Source organism: Triticum aestivum, chromosome 5A (genome assembly GCF_018294505.1).
Source record: "Triticum aestivum cultivar Chinese Spring chromosome 5A, IWGSC CS RefSeq v2.1, whole genome shotgun sequence".
NCBI lineage: Eukaryota > Viridiplantae > Streptophyta > Magnoliopsida > Poales > Poaceae > Triticum > Triticum aestivum.
The window spans coordinates 145,940,225-145,961,040 of NC_057806.1; the positions used below are offsets into that span (position 1 = coordinate 145,940,225).

The following is a 20,816-nucleotide window of genomic DNA, read 5'->3' on the forward strand; positions in this document are numbered from 1 at the left end:
TTGAAGTACAAGACAAGTCAGAACAAATTCTAATCTATCTCGTATTTCCTAACTAATCACGATACTCAACAGTTATCACTCCTCCACTACGAGTATGCTCTTCGCGAGCTCTCTAGACTGTTTTTTTTTTTGTTAAAAGAAACCTTATAGAGGAGCTCATGTGATCCTCAAACAAAGAATTGATATAAAATCCACGTGTTACCGACAATTCCACAGCCACAAAACCCCAAACCGAAAGGACCCAACTCGTCAAAAAGCATTCCACACCAAGCTAACAAATGTCAAAAAAGATGACTTGTAACCCATGACACATATGATACTTCACGTCCTTTTCTTCTCCAAGAAAACCGGTCTGCCGGAAGTAAGATGACAAACAGCAAGATGTGAATGCTACACTAGATGATGCTGACAGAAAATTAATCATGATTAGCAATTTCACCAACACATATGGTATAGTTATTTTTTATTACACATATACCACCTTGTCTCTCTTTCCGCTAACTATGGTTAGATCCTAAGTTCAGCAAAAAAAAAACTATGGTTAGATCCTCACCGACTATCGGTTGAGTGGTTTATCTGTATTGATTTTTGACTATAATATTCTAGTGGGTCCATGATCTGTGTCATTGGGTTACCAAACCACATTTATAAAATTGAAAAGCAAAGTAGCATTTGGTCGACTCGAATGCATAATACAGAATAGGTTCCTCAACTAATATCATCCAAGGAATACTTTCTCGGAGTTTTTTTTATAATTGTATACTTATTTCTTTGAGAAAAATGTTGTAACATATCCAAGTTATTAACTTGTTAGACTGATTCTTTCTATTGTTTGACATTTTCGAGTTAAATTTGTAGAGTCAATGGCCCAATAGCCAAGAGTACTGGCAGGTGTGGCATATTTTTGTGGAAATTTTAGCACTTTTCTAACTAACATTTCATCATGCACCAAACAACTCATTAAAAAAGAGATCTTACATCATTGTACTCTCAGAAGGATCGAATATTTAACATAAACTATCCGAAAACAGAAATTAAATTTTAATCCATGTGCTTTGTGCCATAGCTGCTAAAGAAAAATAATATATTGTAAATCGGCGATGAACTTCCCTTCAAACATGCCATTCTCCTGTTAGTTACAGTGAATAATCAGCAACATATACTAGTGTTAAATATTCGCACTTTACTTATATTCATGTGTTCTCTCTATTTTGTTCTGAAACAAAGAATTCCGCGATAATTAGACTATAAGAGAATATTATCCTCATACCATGCATGTCCAAGGTAGTACTCCCTCCACAAAGAAATATAAGAGCATTTAGATCACTACTTTAGTGACCTAAATGCTCTTATATATTTAACGGAGGAAGTACAAGTCTGTGTTACTAGATTAGGCTGTTAGGAAGAACGAACCGACATATTTTTCCCCGGGGAAAAACCCGACATACATTTGTGACCGGAGCTAGTTTGGAATCACTTGAAACTTCAAGAAAACAATAAGTTTTTATCATACTCCTCTTGAAACAGGCTTCCACCCTATTTCTTATATATAAAGCAACTCCTAACACAGTAATTGTTCATATTGGCGCACCCACGTTTTGCAGGTCATGTTGGTAGGCCCGAGACAGCAGCTCTTGTCTCCAGTGCAAGACCTTCGTAGGTAAATTATGCATGCCAGGATAATGCAGCCCAATTTTGTATCCCAGGTCACACAGTACATGTCAGCACAGCGGGTGAGCCAAGGCGTGAGGCGACCATACCGAGCCACCGTCCGTGCCAGTTGTTTTATTATGACAAGAAAGATGCATCGGTCAGGGCAGACGAGGACTCATCGATAGCGCATCAGAAATGAACTTCGCAGTGGTCGATGTGTACTATGATGTTAACCATCCAATCCTTTTCAATGCCTCCAGGAGAAAGAGAAGGGATCCGTCCAAATTCCAAGCACAATCTTTGTCAATGCCCCTGCCGACCTCGGATTCTTTTTCCCCGCCCGGAAAGGTTTAATTCCCTGCAGGAATGAAGAAAATAATTCCGGCATTTGGAACCAGCAACAACAGATGAACAACGATTACTCCACATAGATGTAATGCTGTGTGATGCTATAATGTAATCTGCATTTAGACAGTTCACTGTGAAGAAAAATCAAGCAGTAGCAGAACTTAATCTTGAAGGACGGAGCTTAATTTTGGAATAGCAAGTGGGAACTTTACATCAATCATGGTTCATGAATCTCAAGTACAACAACAATATGTTATTACAACAACCATGAGTCGAGTCATGGAGCAACAATTTGATGTAATATCCTTCTCCCCTCCCTAGTCCTTGGTTCACAACACAACCAAAGGATAAGGGGGCAACAGATAAGATAGTACCATAAGAGTAATTCACAATCCTCATAGTGAGGAAGTCACCTTTATAAAGATCAACGAGAAAGGGGGCACCAAAGTAGAAATATAAGGAGAAATGCCTCACCTAGGCAAAGCTGGCAACTTTGATACAGTTGATTAGGCTCCATTTCCTCCATTTGCTTCACCTGTGGCCAAGCTCCAAATGGTAGAAATCTCCTCACCTTCTACACCAAACAACCCCAAAAGAATGTGGCACCAGTACTTGCTAGCATGATGTCCTGAGGCTGGTAACTTAGCAGCAGTAGGCAGTAGCAGCCGGTTGAAGCACAGCCAAAAAATTGTCACCTCTCTTCATCTGTGTGTTTGGTTGTCCTAAACTACCATCTCATCGAGCTGGAGCTGTTCGAGCCAGCCACCGATGACACCAGTGGCGGCGTCCTCCTCACCGTCGATGCCCTCACGGTGGTTCGCTGATCCACCCAAGATGGCACTGTCATCACCGGCAATGCTCCCGTGGTGGCTTGCTGATCGGCCCAAGATGCCAATAGACTCTGTTGCCATGGTCCCGTTGGTTGATGATTTCTCCGGCGTGGGCTCCTTTACTAAGGTATTGACCCATGAGAGGTCAGGCTCATCGGTGTTGGCCCCAGACCGGAGATCAAACGAGGACGACCGCTTGAGACGGCCAAGCTCGTCGTTGTCGGCACCCCAGTCTGGGGTGCCCGAGGGGAGGCCCCATTTGGACCAGCTAGAGCCCACCACCGGTGAGCCGACCAGGAGCGGGGCGCTGGAACCCAGGTCTCTTGAGCTCATGCTTCGCAGTGTCTGCTGCTGCATCTTCTCCCGCTGCGCCAACGCAGCGAGCAGCCGGGAGCTCATTGGGGAGACAGGCTCTGGGGTGGCCGCAGCCCGTGGCGAGAGCAAGCTCTGATGCTGCTGGAACTGGTTCAGGAAGGCGGCCTTGTGCGTCGGCGAGAACGCAGCGCCGCCCTGGTCGCCGTACCGCGGCGAGTGGGAGGCCGCCATCTCCGCCGAGAACAGTTCATCGAGATTTGACGGCACAAGCGCCTTCCCCCTCGCCGACCGCACAGAGGCAGGCGATCCAAGGTGATTGTCATAGTCCCCCGAGGCCAGAAGCTCGTCGACCGCCATAGCCCTCGCGCTCAGCGAGGTGCGCAGTCGGCTCAGGTGCAAGTTCCCTGCGCTCCCGGGGAGGCACAGCGCCGGCAGGTTAGGCTGCGGCCACGCCATGCCACTCCCTCCACCGGACGGCGACAGCGGTGGCGTGAACGAAGATCCCGGAGATGACAGCCCCATCCCCATGGCCGCCATCTCCATCGCCCCGCGGGGCGACGGCACGGCCGAGCCTGTGGACACGTACAGCGGCCGGAGCTCCTCCGGCGTGTGAGCGAAGAAGCAGACGCGGCGCGCGCAGCCGACGCCGTCCTTGCAGAGGCGCGTCCGGTACTGCGCCGGGTGGAGCCAGCTCTCGAACACCCCGTGCGCATACTCGCACATGTCCCCTCTCCTGCACCCGGCGCCCTTCTTGAACTCCGGGCACGGCACGCAGCTGTAGTGGTACTTCCTCGGATCCCTCCGCCGAGCGTTCTCCCCTGGGTGGACGAAGGGGCACTCCGTCCAGTCGTGGGAGTAGGCCCTGGAGCACGCGCGGACCTTGAAGGAATACATGCGGAAGTCGTCGGAAGCGTATGCGCCGTTCTTGATGTCCGGGAGTGAGGGGTCCGGTGGCCACTCCTTCCGGGCGCCAAGGAGTGAGAGGATGTGGTTCTTGAGGGGCAACGAGTTGGGCGGCAGCGCGACGAGGTCTGACGGCCGGCGGTGGAGATGGTCAAGGAGGGTAGGGTCGGCGCCGGCGGCGAGGAGGCGGGAAACGGTGGTGGGTGCGGATGGAGCGCCGCCCGCGGCGGCGAGGTGGAGCGGGGTGGAGAGCGAGGAGGCGGAGGAGCGGTTGGGGTCGGCGAGGTGGGGCGGCGAGAGGAGGGCGTCGAGGCAAGCCACGGACCCGTACGCGGCGGCGACCATGAGCGGCGTCATGGGCTCCGCGCCCCGCGCCGGAGAGTACCACGGCGCCGGCTCATCCGCGAGGAGCGGGTGCGCGGCGAGGAGGTCGACGAGCGCCGTCACATCGTCGTCGGCCACCAGCTCCAGCAACCTCGCCGATACAGCCGCCACATCCACCCCGTCATACTCGGAGGCCTCCCCCATGGGCGGCGGCGCGCGATCGGAGAAGGTGTTCGACGAAATGGTGGAAAGCGGGGAGGGGGAGGGGAAAGGGAGGACTTTGGGTTTTTGGACAAAGCTAGGTTTTGGTTGGGGTTGGGTTTTGGTATTTGCTATGCTCCATGGGCAAAAAATGTGGTTTTCACAGCTTTGCTCCTCGGGACACGGTGAATTTTTGGTTGAGATGCAATGGATTCTTCAAAAAGGAAAATAAATCGAATTGAGATGCAATGGATTCGTAGCTTTTAGCTTTTACTGGCGATGGTGCTGTAGGAATTTGGGTGGAGGAGGTTACACGAAATCAATTATATAGGGCAGAGAAAAAAGGTGCTGAATAGTTTGAGTGAAGGTGCTCACATTGAAGATTCACCCTATTAGAAAAAGCACATTCTCCTTCTTTATCTTAGAAAAGTGTAGACAGTATTTACACATGCTTTCTTTAGATTGGTCAAAAACTGTACTCTGCAAACACGATCTACGCAAGCAAGATTCCAAAACACAATTTTGACCATCAATTTTTGCATTAACGTATTTACATAGCTAATGAAATTGCATATAATTGCGATAATTACTTAGATATATATTCTTTTTGTTATAGATGATTCAACTATGAGTAGTTTGATCATAACTTTGCTATAAACAAAAACTATTAGAGAATCGAAGGAGATACATTAGTAGAGTAGCAACTAACATGTATTGTGTTGGCTGGGTGGTGGCCGGCCGGCGGCGCTGCGGTCTAGGGCATGGTGGTGGTAATCCAGATCCGGTTGGCCGGGTAGCGGTGAATATAGAGTGTGCTGCAGCGACCTCCTGCGACTCCATGATGACGATGGTCGCCGAAAGGTCTTCATAAGTGTACATCTCTTAAGATCTGGTGGTTATGAGATGCAAATTATTGACAACGGCTTGCAGAAGAGGCCCCTCCTTTTTTTGCCCATTTTTGCAGCGGTTGGTCAAAATTATGGAGGACGATTTTGCAGCGGCGGTGGTTGCATCGTATTTAGCTGCTGTGATTAAGAAAAAAGTGGAGGAGACAACACTTAAGTGGCTTCAATGGTGGTGCTACTCGAGCACCTTATCTCGAGCTGCGAAGTGACAGCCTAGGTCTGACCTGAACTGGTTATACCTACAATGACGCTGTTTTTTTACGTCGTTACTTGTTGAAGGCATTGCTTGGATATGTTCGTATTGATTCTTCAGATCCTAGATTTTGGCCTTGGTGGTTGGATCCGGTGACAGTGACACTTGAGTACCACTTCCTTTCTGAAGGCGTTGCTGCTGAAGAACCTCGTCGTCTATGTGGTACTATGATACACTTGATGCGTATATGGTCATTGTTGCAGTTTTTCGATCGCGTATATGGTCGCTCTAGGTTTTTTCCTCGCCTACGCATGGCTTTGGTCTTATATGACTTTGCTAATTTGCCGGCATGTTTTCGTGTGTGCTGATGTTGGCTATGTGAATCCTAACTATACAAAGATCGGGTGTGTGCTCATTGTGTTATGTAGCCTTTTAATGCTTCATCTTGAGCCAATAAAATTCATCATTTGACGAAAATATGTTTTTTCTTGTGATGACCTAATTGATGGTTATTAAAATTTGGACTTAACATGTCTGCAATATGAAATTTTAATCTTAGCCAACCCATTGTTCATTACACCATAACAACCTTGCAACACTCCTGACGCAAGTATGTTTGACATGGTGATGATTGTTATTAAGTATTCCTTTGTTTGACTTTGTTGGTTTTGTGATGCTAAGCGCTTTGGCTACGTCCACTCTTTTTAGTTTATGCGGCAAGATGATTCATTGGGGTCGAATGCTGGTCAACATGTAAGATCACGTGAATGAATTTTCGAAAAGTACTCATTTTAGTTTTCTTTCTCACTAAAAGTAGCACATGTACTACAAGCATAAGAGTTAAAAGCACGGCGATGGTAAATAAAACAGAAAAGATTGGAGAATAAATGCAACCGCTACGTGTATCTTGCTTAGAGACTAAGCGTCTTTAAACAATCACTTGGTGTCATTATCCAAATATAGTAACATACTCCATGAAGTGTATTGGTCATTTTTTTCTCATTTCCTGGCAATAAAAATCAACCTATGTTATAGGAAATGATGGGGCGCACATGCCTATTCTTGCATTCATCATTTTAGACACCAAATGCGGCGTATACAAGGTTTTATCATCTAGGCGTTGTTTGGATAGAGCGGATTAGATATGGGTATATAGAAAAACAAGTTTTAGCTGGATTTTAGCCAAATCGGTTTTACTTGCGTTTTTTCAAATAATCAGTATATAGAAAGTCAGTTTGGGCTGGGAAAGTGTCAAAACTGGTATGTATCCTTCCTTGTGAAGGAAATATGCCCTAGAGGCAATAATAAAGTTGTTATTTATATTTTGTCATATCATGATAAATGTTTATTATTCATGCTAGAATTGTATTAACCGGAAACTTAGTACATGTGTGAATACATAGACAAACAGAGTGTCACTAGTATGCATCTACTTGACTAGCTCGTTGAATCAATGATGGTTATGTTTCCTAACCATAGACATGAGTTTTCATTTGATTAACGGGATCACATCATTAGAGAATAATGTGATTGACTTGACCCATCCGTTAGCTTAGCACGATGATCGTTTAGTTTACTGCTATTGCTTTCCATAACTTATACATGTTCCTATGACTATGAGATCATGAAACTCCCGAATACCGGAGGAACACTTTGTGTGCTATCAAACGTCACAACGTAACTGGGTGACTATAAATATGCTCTACAGGTGTCTCCGATAGTGTTTGTTGAGTTGGCATAGATCGAGATTAGGATTTGTCACTCTGTGTATCGGAGAGGTATCTCTGGGCCCTCTCGGTAATGCACATCACTATAAGCCTTGCAAGCAATGTGACTAATGAGTTAGTTGCGGGATGATGCATTACAGAACGGGTAAAGAGACTTGCTGGTAACGAGATTGAACTAGGTATTGAGATACCGACGATCGAATCTCAGGTAAGTAACATACCGATGACAAAGGCAACAACATATGTTGTTGTGCGGTTTGACCGATGAAGATCTTCGTAGAGTATGTAGGAACCAATATGAGCATCCAGGTTCCGCTATTGGTTATTGACCGGAGATGAGTCTCGGTTATGTCTACATAGTTCTCGAACCCGTAGGGTCCGCAAGCTTAACGTTCGGTGATGATCAGTATTATGAGTTTATGTGTTTTGATGTACCGAAGGTAGTTCGGAGTCTCGGATATGATCACGGACATGACGAGGAGTCTCGAAATGGTCGATACATAAATATTGATATATTGGACAACTATATTCAGACACCGAAAGTGTTTCGGGTGATTTCGGAGAAAACCGGAGTGCGGAGGGTTACCGACCCCCCCCCCTTATACGTCTCCAATGTATCTATAATTTTTGATTGCTCCATGCTATATTATCTACTGTTTTGCACTATATTGGGCTTTATTTTCCACTTTTATATTATTTTTGGGACTAACCTATTAACCGGAGGCCCAACCCAGAATTGCTGTTTTTTTTGCCTATTTCGGTGTTTCGAAGAAACGGAATATCAAACGGAGTCCAAACGGAATAAAATCTTCGGGAACGTGATTTTCTCACCGAACGTGATCCAGGAGACTTGGAACCTGCTCCAAGGAACAAAAGAGGCGGTCACGAGGGTGGGGGCGCCCCCTGCCTCGTGGGCCCCTCGTTGCTCCTCCGGCGTACTTCTTCCTCCTATATATACACACGTACCCCCAAACTATCAGAAGGGGATCCAAAAACCTTATTCCACCACCGTAACTTTCTGTATCCACGAGATCCCATCTTGGGGCCTGTTCCGGAGCTCCGTCGGAAGAGGGCCGTCATCACGGAGGGCTTCTACATCATCATAGCCTCTCCGATGAAGTGTGAGTAGTTTACCTCAGACCTTCGGGTCCATAGTTAGTAGCTAGATGGCTTCTTCTCTCTCTTTGAATCTCAATACAAAGTTCTCCCCCTCTCTCGTGGAGATCTATCCGATGTAATCTTCTTTTTGTGGTGTGTTTGTTGAGATCGATGAATTGTGGGTTTATGATCATGCCTAGATATTCTCATAATTATGCACAATTCTATCAATTGCTCAACAGTAATTTGTTCACCCACCGTAGAATACTTATGCTCTTGAGAGAAGCCACTAGTGAAACCTATGGCCCCGGGTCTATTCTCAACATATCAATCCCCATCACTTTTATATTGTTTTGCTATTTACTTTGCCTTTATTTTTTACTTTGCATCTTTATATCAAAAATACCAAAAATATTCTATCTATCAGATCTCACTCTCGTAAGTGACCGTGAAGGGCTTGACAACCCCTAATCGCGTTGGTTGCGAGTAGCTATTGCTTTGTTCAGGTACGAGGGACTTGAGCGTGGGCTCCTACTGGATTGATACCTTGGTTCTCAAAAACTGAGAGAAATACTTACGCTACTCTGCTACATCATCCCTTCCTCTTCGGGGAAAACCAACGCAAGCTCAAGACGTAGTACCCCCCGGGGAACTAATGAGCCACATGGGCCTTAGTGGAGAGAGAGAGGGCTAGCCAGGGTAGGCCGCGGGTCGCCTTCCCCTCTGGTCCGAATTGGACTAGGGAAGGGGGCGGCGCCCCCCTTTCCTTCTCCCTCTCCTCCTTCCTTTCCCCTTCCTAGTAGGACTAGGAAAAGGGGAGTCCTACTCCTACTAGGAGGAGGACTCCTCTCCTGGTGCGCCCCAAGGACCGACCGGCCTCCCCCCTTGCTCCTTTATATACGAGGGCAGGGGGCACCCCATAGACACACAAGTTGTTCATTGATCTCTTAGCCGTGTGCGGTGCCCCCCTCCACCATAATCCACCTCGGTCATATCGTCGTAGTGCTTAGGCGATGCCCTGCGCTGGTAGCTTCATCATCACCGTCATCACACCGTCGTGCTGACGAAGCTCTCCCTCGACACTCAGCTGGATCGAGAGTTCGTGGGACGTCACCGAGCTGAACGTGTGCAGATCATGGAGGTGTCGTACTTTCGGTACTAGGATCGGTCGGATCGTGAAGACGTACGACTACATCAACCGTGTTGTCATAATGCTTACGCTTACGGTCTACGAGGGTACATGGGCAACACTCTTCCCTCTCGTAGCTATGCATCACCATGATAGATCTTGCGTGTGCGTAGGATTTTTTTTTTGAAATTACCGCGTTCCCCAACAGTGGTATCCGAGCCAGGTCTATGCGTAGATGTTATATGCATGAGTATAACACAAAGGAGTTGTGGGCGTGGGTATAAACATATTGCTTGCCGTCACTAGTTGATTCTTGATTCAACGGTATTGTTGGATGAAGCGACTCAGACCGACATTACCCGTACGTTTACGCGAGACTAGTTCTACCGACGTGCTTCGCACATAGGTGGTTGGTGGGTGTCAGTTTCTCCAACTTTAGTTGCATCGGATTCAATGAACAGGGTTCTTTCTGAAGATCAAAAAGCAATCACTATACCGCGTTGTGGTTTTTGATGTGTATGTAAGAACAGTTCTTGCTCAGCCCGTAGCAGCCATGTAAAACTTGCAACAACAAATTAGGGGACGTCTAACTTGTTTTTGCAGGGCATGTTGTGGTGTGATATGGTCAAGACATGATGCTAAATTTTATTGTATGAGATAATCATGTTTTGTAACACAGTTATCGGCAACTGGCAGGAGCCATATGGTTGTCGCTTTATTGTATGAAATGCAATCGCCATGTAATTGCTTTACTTTATCACTAAGCGGTAGCGATAGTCGTAGAAGCAATAGTTGGCGAGACAACAATGATGCTTCGATGGAGATCAAGGTGTCAAGCCAGTGATGATGGTGATCATGACGGTGCTTTGGAGATGGAGATCAAAGGCACAAGATGATGATGGCCATATCATATCAGTTATATTGATTGCATGTGATGTTTATCCTTTATGCGTCTTATTTTTCTTACTTCGGCGGTACCATTATACGATGATCTCTCACTAAATTTCAAGGTATAAGTTGTAACACCCCGGATGTAACTTTCCCAATTTATACTCCAACTCTTGTCGTTTCGGTGTTAAGTTATTTTATTTTCTCGGGTTCGGGTCTTTGTCTCCGTGTGTTGTTGTCGTTGTCATGCATCTCATATCATATCATCATGTGCATTGCATTTGCTTACGTGTTCGTCTCATGCATTCGAGCATTTTCCCCGTTGTCCGTTTTGCATTCCGGCGCTTCGTTCTCCTCCGGTGGTCATTTCTACCTTTATTTCGTGTGTGGGGATTAAACATTTCCGGATTGGACCGAGACTTGCCAAGCGGCCTTGGTTTACTACTGGTAGACCGCCTGTCAAGTTTCTTATCATTTGGACTTCGTTTGATACTCCAACGGTTAACAAAGGGACCGAAAAGGCCTCGTGTGTGTTGCAGCCCAACACCCTTCAAATTTGGCCCAAAACCCACCAATACCTTCTCCATCATCTAGAGCATTCGATCACGATCGTGTGGCTGAAAACCGCACCTCATTTGGACTCTCCTAACTCCTTCTACCTATAAAAAGGCATCCCCTCCCGAAATTCCGGATCAAACCCTACCCTAACCTTCCCCTCGCGCCGCCGGACGTTTCCCCTCCACCGGACGGACATGTCCGCCACCCTCGCCGCCGCCACGTGGCGCCTCCTGGTTCGCTAAGCCGCCGAGCCCCACATCGCCACGCCTCCCGCCCACCCGGCCCGCCGAGGCCCGTAGCGGGCCCCCACGGGCCCAGTCGCCGCCACCCGCACCCGGCGTGCCCGCGCCGCCCCGCTCCGCCTTCGTCGCTGCGCCGCTCGGCCACCGCCTCGCCGCCTCGCCATCGTCACCGGCCACCGCACCACCGCGCCGTCCCGTCGTCCGCGGCCGCCTCTCCCCGCCGACCGGTCGCCGCTCCACCGGCGCCGCCTCCGCGCCGACCCTGCGTCAAGTCCGGCCTCCGTTTTCCCTCTTCTCCGATAAGTCCGGCAAGAACTTCGGCGAGGACGGCGTCGAACCTTGGGAACCGTGTTCCCAGATCCAGATCCAAATTTTAGGGTTGACCCCGTTTTTTCCCCCTAAGTCTCTAATTTTTTGCTCATGTTCATAGCCTCGTAACTTTGCATCCGTAGCTTCGTTTTTGGCATATAGCATATCAAAATGTTCACCTCAGAGAGTACATCATTTCATTCCATTGCATCATTTTCATTTGAGTTCATCTTGATGCCCGAAATGCTGTTAGAAGAGGGCTACTTGAGATATTTGTCAGATCTGCTACTCCATTTAGCTTTTTGTCATTTTTGCCATGATTAATGTGTGCATGATATGCCCCTGAGCTCTACATATGTTTTGTTAAGGATTTTTCCATCTTTCCAGAGGTGCAACCCATGTATTTTTGTGATGTGTGTGGTGACTAGCACAAGCTTGCAAAGTGGTGCACTTGGTAATTCTGTTTTCAGGGACTTAGCATTTCCACTAAGTCATTGAGCTGTTTATTTCATATGGCCATATGTTCTTGTTGTTTCCTAGTGATCCGTGCCTCTTTTGAGGATGACCAGTAAGGATGTTTTGTTAATCTTGTAGTGCTCTATCCATCCATGTCTTTGTTTGCAATTATGGAGCACCCTAGCTTAAGTCAATCGAGCTCTACTTTTGCTACTTTGTGAATCTGGGCAGATTGTCTACTTGTTACCAATTTTGCCGATGATGTTGTAGTTGATCCGTGCATGCTATTCTATTGTTCTTGCCTTGTCTAGCTTGCATTTCGTGTATTCTTGATGGGTGTATGCTTAGTTTATCATGACTTGCTCCGTAGTGAGTGCATCGATCTCGTAAACATGCCTACTTGAGTTATGTGCCAGCATGTGCCAGTTTTCACCAAGTCTGAAAACTGATTATGTTTTTGCCATGTTCACGTGCTTGCAATTGTATTTTCTGATCCCTTTTGGCTCAAGGTCACTAAGGGACTTTTGTTAAGCTCTTTGAGTAGCTCCATACCATGCTTTACTTTGCCATGTTCAGGTCCTGTAGCATGTAGTTTTGTTGCTCCGAAGTGTGCTACCTGATCTGAAATTCCAGACAAGTGTTAATTTCACTAAGTCTGAAATCGGTTTGTCATATGCATTTTTGCCATGCTTGTTTGAACCTGTTAATGGATGATTTGGCCGTAGCTCAGTGCTAGACTTTTGTCAAGCATCTTCTATGCATCCCTGCCATGTATTTTTATGCCATGTTTGGGTGCTGTAGCATGTTCATCTCGTTGCATCTAGATGGCTACTTGCTGTAAATCGCAAACCGGTGTCATATTTGAATCGCTTGGCATTTCCAAACCGTAACTCCGATTCCGACGTTCTTTATATCGTTTTCAAGCAATTTCATCTCATCTTTCCAGAGGCACACTTGGATTCCCAAGTTTAGGCCAGGCTCATGCATCCCTTGTCAATTCTTGCATATGCATCCCGCATAGCATACCATCTTTGCATCATGTTGTTTGAGTTGCACGTGGTTGATTTGTGTCCTTGTTGCTTGTTTGTCTTGTTTGGGTAGAGCCGGGAGATGAGTTCGCTAACGAGGAGCCCGTTGAGTTTGCTTTCGAGGATCCAGTCAACTCTGACAACTTTGCAGGCAAGATGATCATACCTCGAAATCACTACTATCTTTGCTATGCTAGATTGCTCGCTCTTTTGCTATGCCAATGCTACGATGCCTACCACTTTCTTTCAAGCCTCCCAAATTGGCATGTCAAAACCTCTAACCCACCATGTCCTAGAAAACCGTTGATTGGCTATGTTACCGCTTTGCTCAGCCCCTCTTATAGCATTGCTAGTTGCAGGTGAAGATTGGAGGCCGTTCCTTGTTGGAACATTTATTTACTTGATGGGATATCATTATATTGCGTTGTTATCTTAATGCATCTATATACTTGGTAAAGGGTGGAAGGCTCGGCCTCTCGCCTAGTGTTTTGTTCCACTCTTGCCGCCCTAGTTTCCGTCATATCGGTGTTATGTTCCCGGATTTTGCGTTCCTTACGCGGTTGGGTTATAAAGGGAACCCCTTGATAGTTCGCCTTGATTAAAGCTTTTCCAGCAATGCCCAACCTTGGTTTTACCATTTTCCACCTAGCCTCTTTTTCCCTTGGGTTTCCGGAGCCCGAGGGTCATCTTATTTTAGCCCCCCCCGGGCCAGTGCTCCTCTGAGTGTTGGTCCAACCGAGCGATGTCCGGGGCTACTAGGGGCAACTCTGGGCTGGCCTACCCGACGTCTTTCTCATTTGGTGTGCCCTGAGAACGAGATATGTGCAGCTACTATCGGGATTTGTTGGCACATCTGGGTGGTGTTGCTGGATTTGCTTTAACCTGTCGAAGTGTCTTGAAGAACCGAGATACCGAGTCTGATCGGAACGTCTTGGGAGGAGGTTTATTCCTTCGTTGACCGTGAGAGCTTGTCATGGGCTAAGTTGGGACTCCCCTGCAGGGATTTGAACTTTCGAAAGCCGTGCCCGCGGTTATGGGCAGATGGGAATTTGTTAATGTCCGGTTGTAGATAACTTGAACCTTAACTTAACTAAAATGAATCAACTGAGTGTGTTACCGTGATGGCCTCTTCTCGGCGGAGTCCGAGAAGCGGACACGGTGTTGGAGTAATGCTTGCGCAGGTTGTTCTCTAGTTTCTCGCTCGCGCTTTGCCTCCTCTTCTCGCTCTCTTTTGCGAATAAGTTAGCCACCATATTTTGCTAGTCGCTTGCTGCAGCTCCACATATATTTGTACCTTGCCTTACCTATAAGCTTTAATAGCCTTGATCGTGAGGGTGCGAGATTGCTGAGTCCCTGTGGCTCACAGATTACTATTACACCAGATGTAGGGCCTGATGATTCCGTTCCAGGTGACGCGCTTGAGCTCAAGTGGGAGTTCGACGAGGACTCTCAACGTTACTATGTTTCTTTTCCTGATGATCAGTAGTGGTGCCCAGTTGGGGGTGATCGGGACCGTGTCGCATGTTGGGTTATCTTTTATTTTGGCGCCATAGTCGGGCCATGAGTGTTTGGATGATGTAATGTTATTTATGTACTTGATTGACGTGGCGAGTGTAAGCCAACTATGTTATCTCCCCTTTTATTATCTATATTACATGGGATGTTGTGAAGATTGCCTAACTTGCGAGATATGCCTTCAATGCGATTATGCCTCTAAGTCGTTCCTCGACACGTGGGAGATATAGTCGCATCGAGGGTGTTACAAGTTGGTAATCAGAGCCTTCCCCGACCTTAGGAGCCCCATTGCTTGATCGTTTTTAGCGGCCGAGTTGTGTCTATAAAAATGTTTTGAGTCATTTAGGAATTATATATCGGAGAGTTTAGGAATTCATTTTACTTCCCAGTCTCCTCATCGCTCTGGTAAGGCATCCTGATGTAGAGTTTTGACTCTTCTCTTCTCAAATTTCACTAAATTTTTTTAGGATCACGCGGGTATCTTGGAATCGTTCCGATGGTTTTATGATGAGAACATTGTCTTGGTGCCTCCTGTCAGGGGTTTTGTGGAAGTGTCCCGGGGAGTTGAGCTCTGAGGTGTTGTCGTCATAATTTTATCGTTGCAGTTCTGGAATACCTGAGTTTAGTACGCCGACATCGAAAATCTCTTTTATGCAGTTCGTTGGTGAGATAACCTCGACGCCACCCAGTACTGGGGCGGGAGTTCGGGAGTATCGCCATAACTTGTATAACGGATGCTTTTCGAAGGTTGAGGTAGATGGTTTCCGAAGGTTTCTTGGTTATGTGTTGAAGGATGGATACAGTTGGATGTAGGATTTGCTAGTTTGGGTGAGATATTATGCTTCCCCTGTATCCCCAACACCTGATTGCATAACCGGAAAGGTTCGGGAGTTTCATAGGTGGGAATTCTAGTAGCTCTAGTTCTTCTTCCACGGGTATTTGGTTTGAGATTGGGATTTCTTACCGAGTATTCGTTCTTGATCCGTACCTTGTTGATTTATTTATCTACCTTTATTCTACATGGCTTCTCAATTTATGGATATGTGACCATTTCAAGAGGAATGCATTCGTTCATTGTGTTCGGATGTGAGGACTATATGTTGCAATTTTCATTCCATTGGATTCAGCTTCAATATTTGTCTATCAATGTGCTAATGGATGTCATCCTCTTCAGGATGGCTCCTCCAATGCGCACGACTCTGAATCCTGATCCGCCACCACCTCCACCTCCTCCGGAGGCATGGCAAGCTGTGATGGCTACAACCAATGCAAACACACAGTTGATCATGCAAATTCTCCAAGAGCGCAATCAAGGCAACCAAGGGAACCAAGGCAACAATCAGAATCACTTTGCTACACTCAACCAGTTCCTTGCTAACGGGCCAAAGACTTTCAGCAATTGTGTTGAGGCAACCGATGCTGACGATTGGCTTGTGGATCTGTGCAAGCATTTCGAGTGCAGTAACGTCAGGCCTGAGGACTTTGTCAAGTTCGCTTCCGTCCAACTCAAAGATCAAGCTGCAGAATGGTTCCAGCAGTACAAGGACTCTAGAGGCGGACGTGTTATCACCTGGGATGAATTCCGTCAAGATTTTCGAGCTCATCATATCCCTCAGAGCGTGGTTGAAAGCAAGCGTGAGGAATTCCGCAACCTGAAGCAAGGCTCTTTGTCTGTCTATGACTACAACAAGTTGTTCCAGAAGCTCGCCCGCTTTGCTAAGCAGGACGTACCTGATGAGAAGAGCATGATATACCAGTTCAGGGGTGGTCTCAGAGAAGAAATTCAGCTAGCTCTTGTTCTCTTTGAGCCCTTGAGGTACGATGAGTTCTACAACATGGCACTGGAGCAAGAGGCTGCTCAATTGAGGTGCGATGCTTCCAAGAAGCGAGTCAGAGATGTTACTCCTTCTTCCTCTACTCAAGTGGCCAAGCAGCAGAAGTATTGGCTTCCTCCTTCTCCGTTCCGTCAGCCGAATCAGCAGAAGAGCAAAGGTGGCAGTGGATCTTCCCACCCACCCAACCCTGGCTTTCAGAACAAGACTTCGTCTCAACCTCCAAGATCGAGTGCTCCGTATCACCGTCCACTTTCAGAGGTCACGTGCAACAAGTGCCAACAGAAGGGTCACTATGCCAACAAGTGTTTCAACCAGAGGCGTCTTCCTCCTCCTCCTCCTGTCAGATCGGCAAGTACAGCTATGGTCAAGCATAACCCCAAGTCCGCCAAGGTCAACTTGCTGAATGCAGCTCAGGTAGAGGACTCACCAGATGTGATCATGGGTAACCTTCCTGTTAATGACATTCCCGCAAGAGTTCTTTTTGACACTGGCGCATCCTTATCATTTTTATCGAAGCCTTTTGCATCCATGCATGATGTGCATACTATTGATTTGCCTAAGCCGATAGCGGTTTCTTCTCCGGGTTTGTTCATGAACACCAAAATGATGGCTCCGGATGTTACTATCACGTTGGGCGATTACAAGTTTCTTTCTTCTCCAATGGTTCTTGGTAACTCGGATATTGATCTTATTCTCGGAATGGATTGGCTTACTAAGCACAAGGCACATCTTGACTGTGCAGCCAGGCAGATTCAAGTGACTCATTCGTCTGAGGATGTAATTGTCTTTGCCGCTCGTGATGATACTATCCGTCTGTTTTCTCTCAATGAGAAGGGTGAACTCGATGCCATCTCGCAAATTCTAGTCATTTGCGAATATCAAGACGTCTTTCCGGAAGAGCTTCCAGGAATGCCTCCGCACCGGCCAGTTGAATTCGTTATTGATCTTGAGCCCGTCACGGAACCTGTGTGCAAACGTCCTTACAAGCTCGGACCTGAAGAGTTGAAGGAGCTGAAGAAGCAACTCGATATTCAAGAGAAAATGGGTCTCATCCGGCCTAGTTCTTCTCCATGGGGTTGTGGTGTTCTTTTTGTGAAGAAGAAGAATGGAACAGACCGACTTTGTGTTGATTACCGTCCATTGAACAAGAAGACCATCAAGAACAAGTACCCACTTCCCAACATCAACGAGCTGTTCGAACAACTCAAAGGTGCCCAAGTATTCTCCAAGCTTGATCTTCGTATGGGTTATCATAAGATTCGAATCCGTGAGCAAGATATTCCCAAGACGGCTTTCAGGACAAGCTATGGTTCATATGAATACACAGTCATGTCTTTTGGCCTCGTCAACGCTCCTCCGACTTTCTCTCGCATGATGAACTTCATCTTCAACGCCTACACCAATGACTTGGTTTTGGTCTATCTCGACGACATTCTGGTTTTCTCCAAGAACAAGGAAGATCATGCCAAGCACTTGCATTTGGTACTCGATAAGCTCAGGGAACACCAGTTCTATGCCAAGTTCTCCAAGTGCGAATTTTGGCTCGATGAGGTTCTTTATCTTGGTCATATCATCTCTGCCAAGGGCATTGCCGTGAATCCTGAGAAGGTGTCTGCAATTGTGAATTGGGAACCTCCTCAGAACGTGAAGCAACTCCGTAGCTTCCTCGGTCTCGCAAGCTATTGCCGAAGATTCGTTGAAAACTTTTCTAATATCGCGAAGCCTCTCTCTAATCTTCTCCAGAAGCACGTAAAGTACGTTTGGTCTCCGGAGTGCGACATTGCTTTCAACACTTTGAAAGAGAAATTGATCACTTCTCCAGTTCTGACTCCGCCTGATGAATCCAAGCCGTACGAGGTCTTTTGTGATGCCTCTCTCCAAGGTATTGGCGCAGTATTGATGCAAGAGAAGAAAGTTGTTGCTTATACCTCTCGCCAGTTGAAGCCCAATGAGAAGAACTACCCCACTCATGATCTCGAGTTGGTGGCAGTTGTGCATGCTCTTTTGACTTGGAGACATCTCTTATTGGGAAGAAAAGTGGACATTTTCACTGATCACAAGAGTCTCAAGTACATCTTCACTCAGCCTAATCTCAACCTCAGGCAAACTCGATTGGTCGAAATGATTCAAGAGTATAATCCGAGTATCGAGTATACTCCAGGCAAGGCCAATGTGATTGCTGACGCATTGAGCAGGAAAGCTTATTGCAACAGTCTGATTCTCAAGCCTTATCAACCCGAGCTTTGTGAAGCTTTCCGCAAACTTAATCTGCAAGTTGTTCCTCAAGGTTTCCTCGCCAACCCTCAAGTCTCTCCTACCTTGGAAGACCAGATTCGCCAAGCCCAACTTCTTGATGCTATGGTGAAAAAGGTGAAGATTGGGATTGCCTAGAGTCAACCCAAGTACCAGTGCTACCGCCTTGACGACAAGGATACTCTCTTCTTCGAGGATCGTATTGTTGTACCCAAAGGTGACCTCCGTAAATTGATCATGAACGAGGCTCACAATTCTCTCCTCTCCATCCACCCTGGGAGCACGAAGATGTATCAGGACGTCAAACAGGCTTATTGGTGGACTCGAATGAAGCGCGAGATTGCTCAATTCATAAATGAATGTGATGTCTGCAGAAGAGTGAAGGCAGAACACCAAAGGCCAGTTGGTCTCCTCCAACCTCTTGCCATTCCAGAATGGAAGTTTGACCACATTGAAATGGACTTCGTGACTGGGTTTCCAAAGTCCAAGCGTGGCAATGATGCTATATTCATTGTCATCGACAAACTCACTAAAGTGGCTCACTTTCTGCCTATCAAAGAGTCGATCACTGCAGCTCAATTGGCGGAACTCTATACCTCTCGAATTGTCTCTCTGCACGGTATTCCACAAGTGATCTCTTCAGACCGTGGCAGCATCTTTACCCCCAAGTTTTGGGATTCTTTTCAGAAGGCCATGGGCACCAACATCCGCTTCAGCACAGCTTTCCATCCTCAAACTAGCGGTCAAGTCAAGCGTGTCAACCAGATTCTTGAGGATATGCTCAGGGCTTGTGTGATCTCCTTCGGCATGAAGTGGGAGGATTGTCTTCCTTATGCTGAATTCTCCTACAGCAACAGTTTTCAAGCAAGTTCGGGCAAGGCCCCATTTGAAATTCTGTATGGCAGGAAGTGTCGTACCCCTCTCAACTGGTCTGAAACCGGTGAACATCAGCTTTTGGGTAATGACTTAATCACAGAGGCAGAGGAAATGTGCAAAGTCATTCGTGATAACCTCAAAGCAGCCCAATCCCGCCAGAAGAGCTACTATGATAGTAAGCACCGTGATTTGGCTTTCGAGATCGGAGATCATGTTTACCTCCGCGTCTCTCCTATGAAAGGTACTCGCCGCTTCGGTATCAAAGGGAAGCTTGCCCCTAGATACGTGGGACCTTTCAAGATTGTCAGCAAGAGAGGCGACCTCGCCTATCAACTCGAGCTTCCTTCAAACTTTGCAAATGTTCACGACGTGTTCCATGTCTCTCAGCTCCGAAAGTGCTTCAAGACTCCTGACCGCACCGTCAACTTCGAGGACATTGAGCTACATGAAGATCTCTCTTAACGTGAGCACCCAGTTGCTATTCTTGAAGAGACTGAACGCAGGACTCGCAACAAGTCAACCAAATTTCTCAAAGTCAAGTGGTCACACCATTCCGACCGTGAAGCTACCTGGGAACGCGAGGATCACCTCCATTCTGAGTACCCGACGTTCTTTCAGTCCTAGATCTCGAGACGAGATCCTTTCGTAGTGGTGGAGTGTTGTAACACCCCGGATGTAACTTTCCCAATTTGTACTCCAACTCTTGCCATTTCGGCGTTAAGTTATTTTATTTTCTCGGGTTTGGGTCTTTGTCTCCGTGTGTTGTTGTCGTTGTCATGCAACTCATATCATATCATCATGTGCATTGCATTTGCTTACGTGTTCGTCTCATGCATTCGAGCATTTTCCCCGTTGTCCGTTTTGCATTCCGGTGCTTCGTTCTCCTCCGGTGGTCATTTCTACCTTTCTTTCGTGTGTGGGGATTAAACATTTCCGGCTTGGACCGAGACTTGCCAAGCGGCCTTGGTTTACTACCGGTAGACCGCCTGTCAAGTTTCATATCATTTGGACTTCGTTTGATATTCCAACGGTTAACCGAGGGACCGAAAAGGCCTCGTTTGTGTTGCAGCCCAACACCCTTCAAATTTGGCCCAAAACCCACTAAAACCTTCTCCATCATCTAGAGCGTTCGATCACGATCGCGTGGCCGAAAACCGCACCTTATTTGGACTCTCCTAGCTCCTTCTACCTATAAAAAGGCATCCCCTCCCGAAATTCCGGATCAAACCC

General features: G+C 46.8%; 1 protein-coding gene across 1 annotated transcript; it reads right to left on the reverse strand.

Moving 5' to 3' along the window:
• Positions 1–1,457: 1,457 nt before the first annotated feature.
• On the reverse strand, positions 1,458–4,788 carry LOC123102678 (zinc finger CCCH domain-containing protein 67). Its single transcript, XM_044524103.1, has 2 exons — positions 2,733–4,788; positions 1,458–2,011 (listed from the first exon to the last, which is right to left on the reverse strand). The coding sequence occupies exons 1-2, from the start codon at positions 4,575–4,577 to the stop codon at positions 1,901–1,903; spliced, it is 1,956 nt and encodes a 651-aa protein (XP_044380038.1). The 5' UTR covers positions 4,578–4,788; the 3' UTR covers positions 1,458–1,900.
• Positions 4,789–20,816: the final 16,028 nt, after the last annotated feature.